Below are 22,616 nucleotides of genomic sequence, written 5' to 3'. Positions count from 1 at the left end.
AGGTTTTAAACAAAGGAGGGAAGAAGCAATAGTAATTTTAATCTACAAGTCAATACTGGGAATATTAGCTGTCTGCATTATAAATTTAATTCCAGAGTTTAAGGGTTATGAAAGGACTCTCTTAAAAAAAAAAAAAAAAAAAGCTCAACGGGAGATATAGCTTTCAAACACGTTCTACACCAGGATTTTTGATTTGTGACATTCAATCAGGCTATATCAGGGCATAAGTAATTTACTAGAAGTGGGCCAGCATTTTGTAAGGTACAGCAGTTCTTTCAAACTGAAGGAGTCACAGGCCACATCTAGTAAATTACTGATTTAATATACCGTATTGCTCTTTTGTGACCTACAAGAATTCATCACTTTTAAAAGTACCTAACTTGCTTTCTGAGAAAAATTTATATATTACATAATAATTTTCATTATAGAGTATATTTGATAATAAATTATACACAAGTGAAAAGACAGATTTGAAATTGCAAGCAGCTCAAGGCTGTGTTGCATGTATTATAAAGTCTCTAAGATATGTGGACATTCAAATAGTACCTCTTCCATAAAAATGGTTTGGGATTCTTCTATTTCACTAATTGGGAAGTTACTTCTTGTTCTCCTTCTTCTTCAGTCTTCCTCCTTCCTCCCACACACATGATCAAACCACAGGAGAGAAGTCCTTTTCACTAAATGACTAGAAGTCTTGAAACCCAGTTGCAGACTCATCCTCTGATTTCCCTGGAAATACTGCATCTGTCTACTCTATCCCTCTTTCATATTGCAAGAGTGAAACACATATACAGAGCATAGTTACAGTATGGGCACATTTTACTTATACAAATCAAGCCATACAAATTCAGCCAAAGAGAATTTTAAAAAAACAAACAGAAAAATGAGAACAAGAAAAATCATATGAAATTAAACTGTGTGAGTGATGTCACTCTTTGAATAAAGGTATGCTCCAGGGGCGCCTGGGTGGCTCAGTCATTTAGCGTCTGCCTTCGGCTCAGGTCATGATCCCAGGGTCCTGGGATCGAGCCCCGCATCGGGCTCCCTGCTCTGTGGGGAGCCTGCTTCTCCCTCTCCCACTCCCCCTGCTTGTGTTCCCTCTCTCGCTGTGTCTCTCTCTGTCAAATAAATAAAGAAAATCCTTAAAAAAAAAAAAAAAAGGTATGCTCCGGACTGATAAAATGTTAGCATGGATTTGCTGCTGTAAAATGGTAGGCATGAGTTTGCTATTCCTCCACTGGAACTCAATATCCATGTGGCTCTCATATTGTTAAGAGTTCTGTCATTGAACATATTTCCAATGTTTAAAGATACATATCTTTCACATAATATTGCCTCTAAATGTAAAGCTACGGTGATTCCTAATAACCAGAAGATTTCAACCACAGAAAGAAAAAAAGTAGGCTTATATGGATTTAGTAAGAGAGGGTATGTCTCAATTCTGTCTTGGATTTAAGTGAATATCTGGGGTAATTTCAACAAAATGAAATGTTTGTGTTATGTGCTGACTATGGAACAACATTTTATAGTAGCCTGCCTGGTCTTGCAAGCATAGATCAATCATCCCACAAACATTTATGGAGAACATAATGTTTATCAGAACTGTTCTAGGAAGAGAAGAGAAATGTAAGACTTGTCTGTTAGAAAAATCGTTAACAGTGATGAGAACTTTCGGGGATGAGTGGAGCTAGTTGTCCAATGGAAGAGCCCATGTGGAAACTGTTGAGAGTGTGGATTGTGGCAGTTACAGTGGCAGAGAGGAGAGAGAGACTGATAAGCTATGTAAGGGAACAAGCAACAAATCGATGTATTGGACCCCAAGGGTCAGGGAAAGCGTGTCAAGAATAATAGTACTTTATAATAGGCTAAGTCTGACATTTTAAATCTTTAAAATACTTTGGCTCTATGCGCATACATAAAACAGTTCTTTAGTACTACAAAATTATAATAAATTACAGGCAATAACATAAATGTTAGGTTATTGCCAAGTGATAGAACATTCTGGAATCATCAATCTGGCATTTTGCAAAGCGTGTTCTAGGGAACATTGGTCCTGTGAGATGTTACACTGAAACAGTCTCCATGATCAAATGATTTTGAAAGAACATGGCATTCCCCAGATCTTACTAAAGTATCAGTGAGGCCATATAGTAAAGAATTCTTTTTCTTTTACCCATGTAGTTCTCAAACTTACTTAGTCATAGTTCCTTCTAATTCATGTGTTCTACAACAGTGTTATTAAATATAGATTTAAGAAGAGTCATGTATCAAATGAGTTATAATCAGGAACAGGCACAGGTGAATTCTTACATTTACTGCATTCCAAGGGATATGGGCTATTTTGAGAAACACAGCCAGTGTGACAAATAGCCCACAGCTACAAGTCAAATGGGAAAAATAAGCATAGCATTCAAAGTCTTGGCTGGCTTCTAACTTCTACATATTGTTAACAGAGCCAGAAAAATAAAGGCTGCCCTTTCTGTACTAGCCAATGAGATGAAATTAAAACAGGAAGAGCGAATATGAAAAGCATCTAGGAACCAATATTAGGAGAATTAGTAAAGTTGCTCTGGCTTAGTCATAATTGCATTTAGATTTTTGGAAACACAGATTAAAATAAATTTGTATCTCAAAGCACAGTTAATTTTCTCTTATATTATTTGCATACTGCATAAAATACTGTCAGTCACTACAGTATTCAATATAATTATCAACAAGGACATGCGGTAAGCACTGACCGGAAGAAATGTAAAATTATTGCTACTAGTCCAAATAACAGAATCTAACATAGTATTAATTACCCTAAGAACGTGATTATACTGCAACCTCATATATATTCCTCAGTGTCTTAAAAAAAACTTCACATTTTCTTATATTTATAAATGATATTTTTTTAAAAAGCTGTCCTAAATGTCCATTATGCAAAATAAAATATAAAAAGCAAACTGAGGCTGTCAGATGCATATTAATGTGGAATGGCAGAATGTTCATGACTAACTCACAAAGCTGAACTTGAGGTAGAAGCTCTCGTTTCTATTCATACTTTCCAAATATAAAAATAGGAACTGCTGTCACATACACTCAAAAGTATTGTAATTTTGGAGTACCTTAAAATCGGAAGGGAAGTTAACATAAAACATACTACTCATTCTTGAATGATTCTCACATCAGTAGTATTATCAGCTGAATAAAGTTATCAGAGCTGAACTAAGAACACACCTGACTAATCTCAAACAATAATGAGTGATGAGAGCAATGCATCTTTGGTGATCATCATCACTGTCAATTTGTTGTTCTGTGGAGTTCTAAGTTTAATGTTTAACTCTATTACCATTTAATAGAACATTAAAAGGCAGAACAGTCATTAGCCACCCAACGCAATATAAGATCCTGTTTGGATTGTATGTGTTTTAACTATGTTGCTATATTTTAAACTCTGGCCAGGAATCCATGAAAAGCATTTGCTTTTTCAAACTGTCAGGACTCTTCTCGAGTCACCTAACACACCACTGACTGCATCCAGCTCTCTTTAAAAGGAAAATCTGGCATTAACTCCAATAAATTCCCAATGTATAACTTGAATCTATGCATTTCTAGTCTCCTTCAACCCTATTCTCAGAGCACAGAGTGTCACTCCAGTTTTCAAAAGCTAATCACTCGACTTTTGCTCTTGATCTTATCTTTTCCTAGACTCTAGATCTGCTCCGGATTGTCCTTATGTAAGGAATCCTTCCTCCCCGTTAAACAAAACGACAATAACAAAAACTCACTCAGCTTTGCCCTTTCCCTAATGGCTCCCTACATTCTCCTTTAGTTGATAATTAAGGTTCTGATTACTTCCGTATTTCTTTATATACCACTTACTCTTTATCCAACTATGATCTAGATACCATCTCTCTACTTCAAGGGTTAGCAAACTTTTTTTCTGTAAAGGGCCAGATGGTATTGTAGGATTTGTTGGCCACGTATGTCTCTGTCGCATACTAAGTTAGTTTTGTTTTGTAACTCTAAGAATGTAAAAAAAAAAACCTCTCTCATTTCGGGCTGGATTTGGTTTGCTGGCTGTAATGTGCCGAAAGCTGCTCTAGTTGAAACTGCTGTATTAATGATACCAAAAATTCTGTTTTGCTCGGGAGTCCTCTCTGCACACGTTCAAATCCGATTAAGGGATACGCTGAGGGAAAGCGAACTGTTGCTTTATAATATGGATCAAAGCAGAGGAGCCGAATCAATAGGCTTCCTACGCAGCTACTGGTGCCCCTCAACAACCACGGCCACTTTCTCAACAGACTCGCCCTGTAATACTTACACTGTAGAGAAGCAGACCAGCCAGCGTGCTCTTGAAGCAGAATGGCGCCCAATCTGCAGTAAAGTAGAAATTCCCGTCCTGGGCTCACCAATCAGGGAAGCTCATTCTACCTCGGGGAGTTGGGGGCGGAGCCAGCAGGCCCACAGTTCCGCAGAAGCCCTCCTCCAGAAAATCGTGGGCGGGCGTAGGGAAGGCCCTGCTCTGCGGCACTCCAGGTTGCCAAATCTACTCAGACTCCTTTTTCGTGTATTCCCACACGTTATTTGCCACACTTAGCCCTGTTAAACACTTTCTTTTAATTTCTTCTTCTCCCTTGGCTTCCAAGACTATTTTCTCCGTTGCCGCCCTCTATCTGATCCTAAACCTTGGCGTTCCCCAGACCTCCTCTTTGGCCTTTTTTTTTTTTTTTTTAAAGATTTTATTTATTTGAGAGAGGGAATGAGATATAGAGAGCATGAGGGGGGAATGGTCAGAGGGAGAAGCGGACTCCCCGCTGAGCAAGGAGCCTGATGCGGACTCGAACCGGGGACTCCAGGATCATGACCTGAGCCAAAAGCAGTCGCCCAACCAACTGAGCCACCCAGGCACCCTGGCCTTTTTTTTTCATTCTACATAGTTTCCTGGGTGATCTCATTCACTTAGAGACTGTCAGCTATCATCCTAATGTTTTCCATACCTAAATCTCCATCAGTAGCCTGGGTCTGTCTCAAAGCCCAGGACTGTAAAACCTAATGTATTTCCCCTATCAGCACCATCAGCAACTCTTCTAATTCAAAAGTAAATCATATAAATGGATAAAGGTTGGTGAGAGTATCTTACTTAGATGAGTGGGTGAGCTGTCCCCATCCCATGTATAAAAATACTTAATTTGGTGGCAGCATAATCAAGGTTGATTTTGAGTACAGTGTCAAAGCCTGGCAGTGAGTAAAACAATTTCCCACCTGCATATGTGATTTCTCATCATTATAAAAAAGATGATTATCTTTACATTTTATCATAAATGAAAGCAGGGCCAACATTATTACCTCTAGAGATAACACCATAATGATATTATTAAATTAATTTATCTCTGAGAAGAGTGAATCTAAATACTTAAAGTTTTATATGACCACAATATATTTTTATTTTTTTATTTAGATTACTGATCCATGTGTATTCTTTTTTTAAATTTTATTTTGTTATGTTAATCACCATACATTACATCATTAGTTTTTGATGTAGTGTTCCATGATTCATTGTTTGCATATAACACCCAGTGCTCCATTCAGTATGTGCCATCTTTAATACCCATTACCAGGCTAACCCATCCCCTCAACCCCCTCCCCTCTAGAACCCTCAGCCACAATTTATTTTTAAAATATTTGACAACGGTGAATCTTGTTGAAAGTTGGAAATAAATTCTATACCTTAAAATTCAATAGCTATAATTTTATATCAAGAAAATTTTCATCGTATGATTTTTTAAAGTTTTTCTAAAAATATTTTTTGTCATTTTTACTTCCTAGCACCCTGTGGAAGTCGTTCAACAGGTTCAGAAGGCACTGTTCTATCACCAAACTATCCAAAAAATTACAGTGTTGGACATAATTGTGTTTATTCTATAGCAGTTCCCAAGGAGTTTGGTAAGTAATATTCATCTCATCATATAGTATTTCATTCCAGACATGCTTTATTTTCTGCTACATGCTATTAAAAAATGTTAGTTTTTTTAATGAAAATATTCACTATTCATAAAGTGCTTTACCCTGTAATTCTTTTTAGATAGTAGCTTTGTAATAATAAAATTTTGAGGTCATTTTACTCAATCTGAATTTACAGTCAAGTACACAGGTGAACAACAATATAAAAATGAAAACAGGATTGTTTTTAATTTTTAAAAATAAGAACATCCAGTAACCTTGCAAGTGCCTTCATGTTGGAATTACATAAAATGGGAAATTACCAGAGCACAAAGCAAAGTGTGCTCTGTAAAATATGCATAAGTCAAATATAGAACTATTATAATAATGAGAAAAGTATGTACCAAACAATCATATTGGTTTATACTTTTTTAAACACATTTCCAGGAAGAAAAGATTTTGGTTTTAAGTACCTGGTATCTGGGACAGCAGTGAATATGAAAAGACAGCAAAGGACATTTCAGCTCATCTTGTCAGCCTGACAGTCTGTTCGGCATTGGCACTGAGAAGACAATGTTTCCTTTGCTGCCTTCACGTCTCCCTGATCACAAGTCTTAGAAGTCACTTACCTGGCTTCTAAAGGTTTTGGATCTAAGGTCCAGCTGGATCTCACCCAGGTTAAGCTCTGTTTATGGATGGATAGGCCAAGGAAATTTAGTGAGCAGTAAAGTATGGGAGAGAGGCTGAAAGTTCAGACTTCTGCAATTTAGATTTACAGCATTGTGTTACACGGTAAAGGATTTGCTACAGCTGCAATGAATGTGTGGGTCTGAATGACGAAGTGTTTTAGCAGAAGGACATGGATTTTATCATACCAAGATTTTTGGATCACGTCTTGACTTAACGTTTCTTTTGATATATAAAATAAGCTGATGCTTCCAGTCCAATTTCTTATAACCTGGTATTACCTGTATATCCTCTTTCACTCTCTTCTGAAACAAGTCCAAGATCTTCAGCGTATTTGAGAGAACATTGTCATCAGAAGTGAAGTACTAAACCTTGTGTTTAACCTTGATGTAGAATGGTGATGCCAGCATTAGCAAGGTGTCTGTTTCTTTACAAATAGTTCTTCTTTCTGGCATACTGATGGGTTAAATTAGAGTTGAGCTCTTTGAGAACGACAGTTTAGAAAGAAAAGCATTGTCCACTTAATTGTTTATTTATTTATTTTTTGCCTTTGGTGCCCCAAAATAGTCCTTTCCTTGCTAGAGGGGTTTTTAGTCCTCAGATGCCAACAATATTACACGGTTGCTGACAGAACCCTAGCAAAGATGGTCCAGAAGGTTGCATGGTTATCTCAGTCCTCTTTATAAGCCATCAATTTTTTCTATTAAATCTATTCTTGGGATGTCATGTGGACAAAAAAATGAGAAAGGAAAATCAGACATTTCCTTTCCTGACACATAGACATGCTGGTCACATAGATTTTACAGTAGCCAATGTGTGTTCAAAAAGGAAAGGAAAAGTACTGATTAAAATAAAAGTAAAAGTAATGGATTTCTGAAGAATGGAATCTACTGTAGCAGACTTGATGTAAGTTAAATGTAATCCTTTTAATGTAAAGTAATACAACTAATAATCAGTGGTTTTTAATATTAATTTTTAAATACGTCTTAGATTATTTGTGGATGAAAGCAAATGTTCTTTGATTTATTAGTAAGGAAACTGATTTTATTTTTATAAATGTTGCATCATTCTGTATTTCAAACTACATAGAAAGTCAGACAAACTTGGGATTCTAATTTCAGCCTGTCACATCTTATAGCTGTCTTTGGACAAGTTACGTATGCTCTTTGAGACTCAGTATCTTTATTTTTAAAATGGAGATCATTATGTCTGCAGAGCAGAGTTGTTGGGAAGGGTGAATGAGATTCCATATATAAAAAAAATATATAGATCTCACATAGTTCATGCTCATTATGAGTTTACACATGCCAACTTTGAAGTCAGATTTCTGGCTTCAGAGCACAATTCATTACTCTTTCTCATTAGATAAGTCGCATCATTGGCCTGAATTTTACTTTTCTCATCTCTGAAATAGAGGTGATAAATGTCTACCTCATAGGGTTAGTTTATAATTAAATGATATAATATATGTAAGTGGCAAAATTGTACATAGTTAAGTCACATACACACAGAAATACACATGCACACACACGTTTATGTTCACATTTGTGGACACCCCCCTGCCACTTACCAAAAATTATGTAATAAAATGACCTGAATTACTGGATTTATTAGCGTCTTAAGAGTAGCACAAATTTCTATTTTGCTTCTTCTTCCTCTCATTCTCATAGTTTCCTTCTGTTGCCACTGTTTTATGACTTTTTGGTATCACTTCCTAACATACCATTTCTCACTTTTTTCTCCTCTTGTCACTTATCTCAAATTATAATCATTCCTTCTTCTGTATCTTTTATATGCTGACACTCCTAGAATTTTACTTTTTAATCATTTAGCATAATATCTGTCAAATACACTCAATTCATTCATTGAAATTGCATTTTTTTACAAAGGTTAAGGTTCTACAGTTGCTGTGTAAGGAGAAAATCACATATAATCAACAGCATGCATGAAATTCCTTAACTCACCCATAATGATCATCTACATAATTTTGCATGAGCCCTATAGTCTCTGAGTAATTCTAACAGGACACTTTTCCTCTAATGTCAGAACAGGTAACAGTTTCTTTAGTTAATACCAGATGAGCTAGCTTGATTTTTTATAGGTGATGTGCTACCAAATTACTTTCATTTATCTATTTTTGCCCGGTGTAGAATTGAATTCGTATCAGTTAAATGTGAACATAATATGATCTTACTTTACAGGTTGATTGAATGAGTATTATTCTGTCAGTCAATTCCTATCTTTCAGTTTTTATAGATAAGAAAATTGTCAATTCCTAATGCTTTCCTGAGCATCATTGAATTTCATTTGAACTTCAGCTATAGGGTCACTTTGGTGATATTCATTCTGCAGGATTACGGTTGTTCTGTATATGTAGAACTAGAATAATTCTGGATCACTGAGTAACATTTATTGATGTCAACAATTAAGCTATTTCACTTGGATTTGGGGATTAAAAAATACCCTACCTTTCTATTAATAAAATATGTTTTATTTTTCCTTCATTTTTCAATTTTTAATTACCCGTTGTTTCCCTTTTATTGTTTGATTAAGCCTTCATGCAATGCATTATTTTTACGTGCCAAAACATGCAAAGCATATTTTCAATTTTGAATTTGATATAGATAAGATGCTTTAGAATGGGGGAGAACTGTTGACATTGTTAGATGAAAAAATATTTTTGGGGCGCCTGGGTGGCTCAGATGGTTAAGCGTCTGCCTTCGGCTCAGGTCGTGATCCCAGGGTCCTGGGATCGAGTCCCGCATCGGGCTCCTTGCTCGGCGGGGAGTCTGCTTCTCCCTCTCCCTCTGCCTCTCCCCCTGCTTGTTCTCTGTCTCTCTCACAAATGAATAAATAAAATCTTAAAAAAAAAAAGAAAAAAGAAAAAATATTTTTGTTAATATGTATTTATACCTAGAGTATAGCAGCCAAAATCAAGTTATAGAGAGGGGAGAATTGCAAAAGTTGGAGAATAAATGTTGTGGACTTCTATTTCAACAATTCTGGCTGAGAGAAAAACAGGAGGAGTTAGGTTGGCAGTGAGGTGGGGTACAGGTCAGAGGCTAATGTCTGTGTTTGTTTTCTCTTAGGATAGAAAATAATGAAGTTCTTATTTTAAAGCCCAAGAGAAAGAATGACACAATACCCAGGGTAAAATTAAATATTTTAGATGGACCAATTGGTAAATCAAGATACATGAAACAATTTAAGGAGATAGGATTTAAAAAAAAATACTGAAGGACCTCTTTATAATTCAGAAGAAATGATTCACAACTAGTAATACCTAATACCTAAATTAGTTTCACATGGAATAATACTTTTTGAAATGATTATCCCTTTCTATCCTCCCACCCTCACTTCCCTTCAGTCACCCATTCCTCACATTCCAGGAGTATGTGTAAAAGAGAATGTATTAGTGTCTGAGGGCTGCCATAACAAAATCACAAACTCGGTGGCTAAACAGCAGAAATTTATTCTCTCAGTTCTGGAGGCTTATCTCTGAAATCAAGTTATCCGTAGTGCCACACTCCCTCTGCAGGCCCCAGGGGAGAATCCTTCTTTGCTTTTTTCCAGCTTCTAGTGGCTTTCAGCAACCCTTGACCTTCTGTGGCTTGTAGCTACATCACTCTGGTTTCTGACTCTGTCTTCACAAGACCTTTGCTGTTTATGTGTCTCCTCTGTTTCTGTGTGTGTCTCTCTCCTCTTTTCTTATACGGACACCGGTTGTTGGGCACATCCTAATCCAGTATGATTTCATATTAAAATTTAATTAATTACATCTGCAACGACCCTGCTTCCAAATACAATGACATTCTGAGCTCCTGGGTGGATACAAATTTGGCAGGGCGGGGGACGACAGTATTCACCCCACTACAGAGGTTGAACTTTATTACCATGGTTTTATGTAGAAGATCTTAACAAAAATTATAAAGCTTGTAACAAATATTAGCTGCGTAGAATGTAAACTGACATTTAGATTTCTTGCAGGATTCCAACATGCAAATCGCCTTGAGGATATCCAGGATAGTGTGTGGTGACTTAATTTTGTGTTTGGCCTCCCAGACAGTTTCACCTTCTAAAAGACCCACCTTGAATGTATATTTATTAAAGTACAAAGCTTACTCTTCCCCAAAACTAGCTTTCGAAAGTAGAATCTTGGAAGTAGGCACGAACACTTTTTCAAGTTTTTCGTCTTCATTTTCCCAATTAGTCTGCCCTCTCTTTATCTTCTGCTATTGGTGCAGTCTCTTGCTTGCATAGGTTTCAAATTTGTGAATTCCTAAATCACACAAAGTTGTCAGACTGGTCTACTCTGTACAAGGGGAACAGACAGTTACTAAAACCTTTTGGGTATTGCTGGAGGGACATTTTTGGTTTGTTTTGTTTTAAGTTGTTGATATCACCTTGAATTTCTCTCCTACTTTCACATATTTTATATTTTATATTCTTATTCACAACCGTTATTTTTCCTATTTTTCATTGTAGGTCAATTTAGAAACATTTTTCCCTTGATGTTGCCTACAAATGGGGTTATAGCCGTGGGGTTTTTTGGTTTGTTTTTTTCTCAAACTTTTACCATAATATTATAGCATAAACACTGGCAATGATTAGATAATGAATATTTCATTAATCCTTATTATATTCATTAAATTTGGTATTTCTTTTCCATCTTACAGACTTAGGAACTTACAAAATGATTGTTAAATGCAATTTATTTTTGCAATACCATATCTTTCACATTACTGTATTAACTGTTGGTCTATAAAAAGTAGGATTTAAAAATTTAGGTCTTCTTAGAATTTAGAAGGAAAAAAGCAAAAATGGTGGATTAAAACTAAGATGTGCACACATGCACACACACACTATATATATGTACACATATAAGTGTTTTTTTAATACTTGTAGGGTTTCTGTACTTTTTAATATGTACTACGGTAATTTTGACCTGCAGATGGAAAGTTAACTATTGTTATCTTGCGTGTTAAACTAGTAGCCATTCTTTTACTCAGTGTATATTCTCCTCTAAAACTTAGACACATATCTGACCATTTGTCTTTTGATCTTATATCTAGGTGGTTTTCAATGATCTGTTTTATTCAGCATCCCTTACATAATTTATGTTGTTGTTACCTAACTTTATACTTGAGTAATTTAGTCACTAATTTTCCCCAAATTGTAGTGACAAATTGTTTTGAAATTATTTTTGTATGCTCATTAGGTCAGTAAATCATGTCATTGGCATTCTGTTTTTCCTGGTGTGAAGTTTTCAGTAATGAATGAACTCTTTCGGTCAATAAAGGCTTTTTATATTTTATATTTAAAATGTATGACACTTCATTTTTTAACAGTGCATCAAAATCAATGATTAGTGTTTTGTAAATATTGAATTTACTTGTCTAACAATGACAAATGTTCACAAAATGTGTGTTTATTCAGAATGTATATTTACTATTTATCATTATTTGTTAGATATAGAACAACTGTAAAGAAAAGGGTGCTCTCTTACTTTTTAAAAATGAATGGTTCTGTTAATGTCAGTAGGAAGAAATGTGTATGTTAATTTTGCACCTATAAGAGAGGAAATCCTTATTTTCGAGCCCAACATTTTAGAGTAAAGAAAGTGTCATTATTATATGTATCTATATTTATATTATTTAATTCCTTGGGTACTATTTATATAATTAGATGAAGCCATGTTTGGTCACCAGCTAGACCAGGATCCCCCATCCAACTTTGGTTTGGATGTTAAAACTTATGACACCACACATGCACTAAGAAGGTATGAAAAGATATATTACTCATAGAATGAGACTTTCTGGGAAGAGCAGGGCACAGTCCAAAACTGGATTCGGTCAGATCCAAAATTGCTTAAGGAAACAAAGCTGATTGGCTTTGTACTTTATTGTGGTGCTGGAGTGAAAGCTCCTACATGCTGGCCGGAGCTTATGCAGTTTGAAATTCCCATTTGTTCTAAAGGAGAGCGTACCCTGGGTTTCTCATTAGCTTGCCCCAGATAGAGAAGGAGTATGACTTGAAACTTTTCATTAATTAAACATCAAAAATGGATCAGACTTATCACAATTCACTCTTGGTGTTTGACTGATAAGTGAAATGTGTCATATTTTAACTTGTCTAAGCCACAATGTCACTTTCTAAGGCTTGCATCCGGAGATTGGTAAGGGACACCAAATTTCCATTGAATGTCTCGTTGCAGAGCTTAGCATTTTGAATTGTGAGAAGTGAAATGATTGTGTTGATCACTATCAATAACAACCAGAATTCTGAAAAGGATAGGGAGTGTCTTGATGAAGCCTTAGTATTACGGCTTTAGTATATGTAGAGATATGTGTTGCATTGATTTATTTTTGGAGTATGTCTGAGACAAGATTCCCAGAAATTTTTGCCCCATAAGGGGCAACCTTGGGCCACATGTTCAGACAATTGCCAGTGGCCCAAGGGTCTAAAACATATTTAGTTTTTGACCAGGGCATCCAGTATAAAAACGACTATCCAATGTTTGGGCAGTTGTACTGATCGTTGAGTCTTTAATCAGGAATATCTTGGTTAAAGTATTAAAAGCAGCAGCTTTGCAGGGCGTTCAATCATGTCAGTGATCTTGGTTATACTGTCTGTAAGGTGTACATGTTACAGATTCCCTTTGCCTTTTCACTCAGTTTGATCCCAAAGAGCTACTCAGGTAGCTAAGGGGTTCAGAAGAGAAACCTCTGCAAAAGCATGGCATCTGGTAAGGAACTAAGGACCAGAAAAGCCACAACCTTCATGCAGGTGGGGTAGGCAATAGGGCCGACATTTAGCTCTAATATGTAGCTGTCATTTCCCTTTTTAGCAAGGAGGGCTTAGTGGCCATACTAAGTTCAGGGTACACTTCCATGACCCAAGGCACAATGGGCAGCTGAACGTAGAGAGCTATAGATTCAGAGGCTTTGAGAGCCTCTGCTTCCATGATATCCCAGTATGCAGGATTGCTACTGTAATGGCATGTGATGTGGAGCTTAGAGGGGAATCTTCTCGGACCAGAAGTTCAAGGGCAACTTATGCCCATCATGAGTGGTTCAGAGACTCTAAGAGCGATGAGAGGAAGTTGCTAAAGTCTCTAAAGTAACAGAGTCTCTGTGGGACCTCACCTGTCGTATCATAATTTGGAAAGAGTATAGAGACATTTTTGTAGATGGCCCCGTTCAAGGTAGACCAGTTTACTAGTCACAGCATACATGGGCTTAAGTAAAACTATAAATTAGGAATATGTTGCCTTAAAATCCAAAAATTCCTAGAAGATTGTTTAGCAGGTTTCAATAGTATGGTGCCATGAGGGTCAATATTTCTTTCTTGAGACACCTGGCTGGCATGCGACTCTTGATTTCGGAGTTGTGGGTTCAAGCCCCACATTGGCTGTAGAGATTACATAAAAATAAAATCTTAAAAAAAAAAAAAGTTTCTTCCTAATGGTGTCAGGAATGGAGTGGCTTTTGGCTGACCAAGTCATTTGTAGGGATTTAACTGAAGTGACAGGGCCTTCTGTTATGTGTGGGGAAAAGAAACCTGCCCCTTTTGTGAGCTCCTTGTATTTGTATGTCTTAAGTGATTGTGGCAAATGCATCTCCATGAAGGAAGATGTCATCAGTGTGATATCATTACCTGTGCTCCTCAAGAATTTGGACACACTTATAATTTTGCCTACAAAAATGTATGCAGTGGCCGGACTACTGAAGACCTCATGGTAGACAGGTAGAGGTGTCTCTTCAAAGCTGAAGTCAAAAAGTGTTACATTCCATCATAGTTGAGAGCAAACTATGGCTGAGAGTCTGTGGAAATTGGTATTAAACAACATATGAGCCAAATAAATAACAAAATATTTACCAGATGATGATTGGATGGACCCAGTCATTTCAATAATACTGATTATGGGGCCCTTAACGGGTAGAAACACAGAACCACAGTAATCCACCATGAAGTACCATTCACTTTTCTGAGGGTTAAGAACAGCTAAATTGGGATGTTAAAGGGAGAAATATTGGGGATAAACACCCCTTCTCTAAATAAGTCTTTTATAAGGTGTTTCAATCTTTGAAAACTCGGTTTTGACTTATATTGGGCCATATTAACTATTTTAATTATGGAGAAAGGTCCATAGTGTCTCAATTTGTCAAACCTTCAGTAAGTGCCAAAGACATAATTTAACTTAGTACATTTTTGGTTAGAGTTTCCATGACTACTATGGGATATTTAGGCTGGGCAATAATTCTGATGATTAAGACAAGGCATACTTCTTTGTTTACTATTTTATATTTCATGGCTCCTTTATATTGTAGGGTGTGCCTAAGTTCACTAGCTCTAAATTTACTGAAATCCCCAGGAATAACTATAATTTGGGCCTCTGTAATGATATAAGACCATGAAGGTTTGCCAGTTGGTGCATCTCAGTAGTTATTAAAGTTCAAAATCTGTGCTATAGAGGTGCAAAAGATAATTAGAAACATTTTATATTTTCACTTTATAAAGCCTTGTGGTAAATTTTGGATTTCTAATTGGGTCAAATTGTGGATCTCTTTCTCAGTTTTCTGTTTCCTCCTCACCTTGTGTGTTTGTTTGTTTAATGGTTAACTAGATATAATTTGGAGGAGGGGTAACCTCTTTACCCTGCTCATATTCATAAGATTCTTTGTCTAGAAAGTGTCAGATCTATAACATGAGGGCTAGGGTCATCCCCTGTAACAACTGTTTCTTTATAGGGCTTAAGGATCCAGAGTTTAAGTAGCGTTTTAATTACCTCTTTATTTTTCCACATAGATGCCATAAGTGTTTGTTTGTTTTTTCTCTATAAGCATAAGGATCAGCATCTTTGTTACAAACAGGCCTGGGCAGCCAAAAGCATTTTCATGGAGTCTTAGTGAGTCATCTGCTTCCAGGAGTGTAGACCTTAGCGTGCTACCTAATAACTGCTCTTCCACACAACTGGCCACCCAGCAGCCCTATAAATTGCACAAGGTATCAGTACTTTTCCTGAGATTTCTACGGAAGAAGCGTCAATTCGTTGTTAAGACTCACAACCAACAGTCATAACATAAAACTGTTCCTCTGAACTTTGCATTATTCACAGCTTATGCTGTAATCAAGACATACAGTTCCACGTGAGGCATACAGCTAGGATCAGGCTTGACACAACCCAGCAGTGGTATTGTGGTATTGTGGTAACTTTAAGGAAGGCTTTAACTCTTGTTTCTAAACGCCAATTGTCAAAATTTCTGGTGTAGATTGATTAACTCTGTGATAAAAATTCTGTAGAACTCAGCAAATACAGCACAAAGCAGCATAGCTCAAAGTGCAAGATTGCTAGCAGGTAAAAGAACCAGTTTCTAAACCAAAGCATTTATCACCTGGACACCTCCTCACTGCTTCAGTTGTTGAGCTTACTCTACTCTTGGTTTGGGTTTTGAGATGGATGGCACTACACAAACAATATGGGAGCATGAACATTTTTAATTAGTCACATAATGAGGCTATTTGGGAAGAGGACAGGCTCCCAAACAGGTCCAGAATGACATGATACAGCAGGGAAGGGAGAGAAGCTTTGGGGTTCTACCCAGAGGTAGGTTGGTAGTGGTGTGAGGGTTCCTGTGTTCAGGTCAGTGCTTTAGTGGTTTCAACTTTCCACTAGTGCCAAAGCAATGAGAACTCAGGCGTTCTAATCAGCTTGCTCAGATGTGTGGCCGAAGAGGAAGGGGAGCAGTGAGGCTTGAAATCTGTCAGCAGTCAGACATCTAAATATGCCTGTGGCCCCTCTAATACAAGATGGAATTTATAAAGCTGTAATTTATAGATTGTATAACATCATGTCTTAAATATATTGATATATATCATAACTTCCTATTACCATTATGTTCTCTTTCCACTTAAAAAATTATTTCCTTTCAGCCTCCAAGAAAATGAGTATAATATGCTTTAGAATTTTATTAGCTGAATTCTTAAAATAGCTGTCAAATGATCTATTAGGTCATTATGGTCAATGTATATTTGCATCCATTATGTAATGGATGTCAATGTTGATGTTTTAAATTTCTCTCATTTTTATGAAAAAATCAGTTATAGGAAATAAATGATGCTTAATAATTCAGAAGAAAACTTTGGAAAATATAGTGCAGAAATATGTCTAGACATTTTACAATAATTTGTTTAAATGGTGATTGTGTTTCACCATCTTAATATTTTTTCCATTCATATTCACTTTTCTTTTTTGCTGTATTTTACCAAGTTGATAAGTTCAGTGGATGCCCCATCAGGCTGTTTAATAGCAGTTGGCATCAGATTGCTGAAGATTATTTTGAATTAAAGTTCGAAGTCATAAAGTCAGTGATGGTAACAATAATAAACTTAAAAAGAAGATTGAACAGTTGTGGAATACTGGGAAAAAAAACTGTTCTGGGAGTCCACAGGTCTGGATTGTGGTCCTTTATCTGCCTCTAATTGGCCGTGTAATCTTAAGTAAGTTATTTAAGCTTTCTGGACCTCATTTTTTTTATCTATAAGATGAAAATCTTTGATTCAATGGTCTGGGACTTGCCAACTTAAAAAAATATATATATATGCAATTTACTTTTAAATTCAAAGAGTATGCTATTAGTAGTTAAAGAAGTAAAATATAGGAAAGTACTACCAAACTTTCTGATAATTCAAGAGTCTGATTTTAGAATTATGTGGATTTGTGTGATTTTAGTTAATTCCAAAAATGACTATAAATTTAGTATAAATTCTGAATCTTTTATGTTCCTGAAAAAAGTAAAATAAGTTATGTAACAGCATTATGCTACATTCTCCTTTTTAAATTTTCTTTCTTTTTCTTTTCTGATTTTTAATGAATCGGAATATCCTTGGTTATCTTTACCTTTGTCACCTCTATCATTAAAGTTCCAGAAGTATTTTTCAGTCACTACAAATGTTAGAAAATTATTTTCTACTCTATTCCAATACTTGTATTTAGGTACAAGGTAATTCCTTGGATAAACTCAAATATTCATATATAGGGAGAAAACTTTACCTACAGAATTTTACTGTAAATTTGATGGTCTCCCCTTAAGAACTCAATATGGGAGAATATTTGAAATAATGAAAAGGAAAAAGAAAACAGCACTGTTCTCTATATGTATTCATAACTTCTTCTGGAAAAGTTCTTATGGAGAAGTCATTAACCAAAGTCTTTTTTAGTGTTTCATTATTCTGTCATGCAGAATCACATTTGTAATATCTCACACTATGACAGATGAAAGCTAGAAGATAAATGATTCACAAAAACACACAGCATGCCACAGGCAGAGCCTTTTGTAAACATGGAATACCCATCATTTTTGACACTTTCCCACTGATATTTCAGGATGGTATAATGATCTCTAATTGTTTAACACTGAAATCCAGTGCTGATTACAATTAAAATACAATTTTTTCTTCTGTTTTAGTGACTTATGATTTAATTTTTCTGCTTTAGACCCATCAAAATGTTAAAATTTTTAAGCGATTCATTTATTTGAAAACTCAGTAAGTTGTATTTCAAATAAGTTAAAGGATTGATGGTGTTTAATTTGTGGTCAGTATACAAATACATGGTACACATCACACACTACAGAAGTGTGGTTCTGGGCCGTGAGTTAAAGGAATTTAACTAAAATTCTCTTACAGTTTATATAAACTCTTAATATATCAACCTAGCTGTTTTTGCTGAACAGGTAAAACTCCAAAATAGATGTGTAACTAAAATATTTTCCGAATTACAAAAGCCGTTATCTACTGAAAAACCAAACTATAGAGTTTCATCTGTCATATTGCTTCTCTTAGCAAACTTTCATATAATGTATTTGTTAAACCTAGTATAATATTTATTTCAACAGATATTGCCAATTAAAATTCAAATTAAAAGCGTTGATTTGGGGGTGTCTGGGTGGCTCACTCGTTTAAGCATCCAACTCTTGGTTTCGGCTCAGGTCATGATCTCAGGGTCATGAGATTGAGCCCTACGTCAAGCTCCACACTTAGCATAGAGTCTCCTTGGGACTCTCCCTCTCCCTCTGCCCCTCCCCCCACTCATGCCCCTCTCTTTCTCTCTCTCAAATGAATAAACAAAATATTTAAAAAGATAATAAAAATAAAAGCATTGATTTAATGGCAGATGATATAAATGAGATCAGGATGTGGGCATAGTAAGGAATGGCATTCCTGTGGTTTCACCTTCTTGAAAGCAGTAAATTCTACAATGTTTAAAACACAGGATGGTCTGAACAAAGTTCATCTGTGGAATGAATATGATTTTCAATCTAATATGTTTGCAGTGTTTCGTTTAGAAGTATGGAAACTTAATGACTTCCTTTCCCTTTTTCTCATCCCTTTGCTTTTCTCCACCATCTCTCAATTCAGAGAAATATACTACTATTAACTCTAACCACATTGTGAGTAGAGACCTGTATTATATTGCTTATAAGTGGTAATTATTCAGTAATTGTATCAACTATTTATTTAAACAGTATGTACATGGTCAGCCTTGAGCTAAAATCTGAGTTTATAGGTTATGTAAACAGTGGTTCTTGCCCTTCAGGAGAACATAAGAAAGGAATTAAAGGAACAGTTTATTTAAAAAAGATTATGGAAACTGCTATAATAGATGTTTGTGAGGATGCTAAGGAAACATGGCAGGTGATGAGGCAGGTTTGGGAGATGGGGGTCACAGTGTCAGAAACATTTACCTGATGAAATACTGTGTGGCCTGAGTCTTAGAGAATGTGCAATTGTTAGTCTCTTAAAGAACAATATTCCAGCCAGACAGAACAACACAGGCAAAGGCATAGATATATGGTTCATGGTTTCTGAAAGGAACTACATATTTTTCTCACATATTTCCTCTAAGCCTTTTCAGAACAGTTAATATGCCAATGTGCATGTCATCCACGTGTGCATGTGTGTGAGTGTGTATGTGTGTACATTCATTTATATATATTTGGTTGGGCATTTTTTTTAAGTTGCAGCCCAAAAAATATTGAACTAATGTGTAAGCTCTTTGTGGTCAGAAGTTAAATTTTGTTATTGAAATGTTAGAGCAGACAATTTTTGTCACATTAAAATGTATATATATGTATATATATATAGAGAGAGAGAGAGACTATGTGAATGATAGGATTAAGAAATTAATCAAGTCACCCTTTATACTGGGTGAGGATAACACATTCTTATATTTTCCCAGACTTTTTATCTACCATATTTAGTAACCAGAAGATTAGTATATTCATGTTTCAATCAACTAAGTGTTTACTTAGTTGATAACTCCGTTTTAATAATCATAAAATTAGGCTACACCTAATTCCTTAAGGAACCTCTTGCAATTGATTATTTTTGCAGACAACAACTCACATTATGTCATTGGCTCTAACTTATTTTATTGATCTACCTTCGGCCACCAATTAAAACATTTTTAAACATAGGTATTATAAGTAAACCTCATACACAAAAATCATAATTGTTTACATTGTAGAAAATAACATTTGTTGAAGATGAATCTTTGAAGTTACAAAATTGTTGTTTTTATTGTCAGTGTCATTATCTATGTTTAAATTGTTTGGAAATATTGAGCCTGTACAATTTCGTTGAGGATTTCCAGTTTAAACTGTGATTATCAAGACACATAATGCTGTTGGAATCCCAGAGTATGTTCTGTGACTCATATTTCCTGCTCAAATACTTCAGTGAATTTTGTGGTGAAATATTCTCTGAAACTCTTATAATATATGATATAATATAAAATGTTACAGTTCACATGCCCCAAATCCACATGTTCAAGAAATGGAATTTCCCATCTTGTCCAGAGTTTTCTCTAAATGTCTAAAGTTTAAAGAACGCCAGCAGAGTAATGATGGAGAGTTTGGGAGCAGGGCAGAGGTGAGGGGGACCTGGGGAAAGGTTCAGATGTAGCATTTGGTTCTGTCGTAACTGCTGAGGTATATCCTCACTCTTTTTTGATCCAAGTGCCTGTACAGAATCTGCTGCTTCCTCTTTCTTATCATGGCTGCAAGGTACCTCCTTCACCTGATTTCTCCCAGGATGCATCTGAATGCCTAGGTGTGCAGGACTTTGTTAAGGATTGATGCTTACCTAAATTTCCTCCAAGAACTGAGACCCAAGTACCTCCTTATCCCACTCAAAGATGCCTCTTGGTGTTTGGCTTGGAGAGGGCTGTATGCACTCACCTTGGAGAACCTCCGTTTCTAAGCTTGTCTGTACAAGCTCCTCTCTTCCTTCCCAGTATAGGAAGGCTCTACCCAGGATGTTGGTGGCACAGGAGGAATAGGGCAGAGGAATAAGTTCATCCACCTAGCCAATCATATTTCCAAATATTTTTTATTTTGATGACTAGACTTTTGAAGTTCAAAAGATGTGGATCTGACCATTATTTGTATTCTGTCATGTCGTCTGTTCCCCTAAGGTATATAGTAGGACTAGAGTTGGAATTATATATGAGAAAAAGCTGCAAGGTGTAAATTTCTGTGGGTGTAGGGAGAAAACATCAATAAATATCACAAAATATTTCCTGCATTTTATAAATCAATTTGAAATAGAGATTCATGTATTATTTTAGTTTTGCTTATAATTTCTCAGGAACACATTTGTTTTATAATTTATAATTGACTAATAGATTAATCTTTGTATTCTTTTTCTTTTGTTTAAGATTTTATTTATTTATTTGAGAGAAAGACAGCAAGCATGAGCAGGGGGGAGGGGCAGAGAGAGAAGGAGACTCCCTCCTGAGCAGGGAGCCTGACTCCAGGCTTCACCCTGAGATCATGACCTGAGCCTAAGGCAGATGCTTAACTGACGGAGCCACCCAGGTGCCCCTCTTTTTCTTTAAAATGATTTTTTTTACATCATCTTCTGAGCTTGCTTTCATATTTAATGAGGGTTCGTGTCTAGACATATCCGAAAACATATCCTCTACTCTCAGAGGAAAAACTTGATAGCAATAAGAGCTGGATTTCAGGTTTTTATCAGATTTTGTTTTGTTTTGATTTGTTTTAAGTAATCTCTAATGCCCAACAGGAGCTGGAACTCATGACCCCGAGATCAAGAGCAGCATGCAACATGCTCCACCAGCTGAGCCAGCCAGGTGCCCTTGGGTTCCAGTTTTATCACCACTGTGACCTCAGGCAAATCATTTATCTTCTCTGAGATAATCTCCTATAAAATAGAGATAATTATCTCTGCCCTCTACCCTAATCCATAAGATTACTAAGACCATAAAACAAACATGCACGTGCACACAGGCACGCTCATGTTGTAAAGTGTAGGACCCCCTGTAAAGGTTAGTAATAATCTTTTCAATGTTTTTGTTTTCTCACTGATTAATTTTAAGAAGTATAACAATTCAAGAACTCTATTTTCAATGTATTTTTGAGTATGAACAAGATTTGGTTCCACTTACTTTCTTCAGATAATAGACTCTTCTCCATCCCAGGAAGTACATATATGTTTTGTTAATAGTATTTGTTCCACAGAACCATTTGTCTCTACTTAGTGTTGACTGCACTTGAGAAGAAACTGTACGAGAATCCTTTATTGAATGAAACCTGAGTTCCACAGACTGCTGATTACTAGGTTTGCCTATCTGATGATCACCCTCACCAATTCGTGAAATTCTTCTAAGATTTACCAGGTTGTTTGCTTTCCATTTTTGCTGATTTCTGCTACAATTGCTCTGTGGACTTCCTGTTTGAAAAATAAAGTCCACATTCACAGTTCTTAACTATTTACAAAGCATATCATGAGACACTCTCTTCCAGCTTTCTACCACCCATTTTTTTTCATAACATTTAAAACATAATCATCCTCCATATTTTTCTGCTGTAAAATTTTGTTTTCTATTTCCTAGGAAATGATATGATATCTGGAATTTGTTTCCAAATAATCTCAGAAGCTGGGCCTGATATGGTTTTCATAGATGAAACTAGACCCTT

The 22,616-nt window shown here is 36.0% G+C and overlaps 1 protein-coding gene across 4 annotated transcripts in view; it reads left to right on the top strand.

The window, feature by feature from the left end:
* Positions 1 to 22,616, top strand: part of CSMD3 (CUB and Sushi multiple domains 3) — a 1,160,406-nt gene that overhangs the window by 928,604 nt on the left and 209,186 nt on the right. For all 4 annotated transcript variants that reach the window (XM_027574671.2, XM_027574666.2, XM_027574669.2 and 1 more), the window contains one exon: positions 5,815 to 5,931. In XM_027574671.2, the coding sequence (XP_027430472.2) occupies positions 5,815 to 5,931 (117 nt within the window). The remainder of the gene's footprint in view (positions 1 to 5,814; positions 5,932 to 22,616) is intronic.

This window comes from Zalophus californianus, chromosome 4 (assembly GCF_009762305.2).
Source record: "Zalophus californianus isolate mZalCal1 chromosome 4, mZalCal1.pri.v2, whole genome shotgun sequence".
Classification (NCBI taxonomy): Eukaryota; Metazoa; Chordata; class Mammalia; order Carnivora; family Otariidae; genus Zalophus; species Zalophus californianus.
The sequence above is the reverse complement of the archived record's forward strand: the minus strand, read 5'-3'. Positions and strand labels throughout refer to the sequence as shown.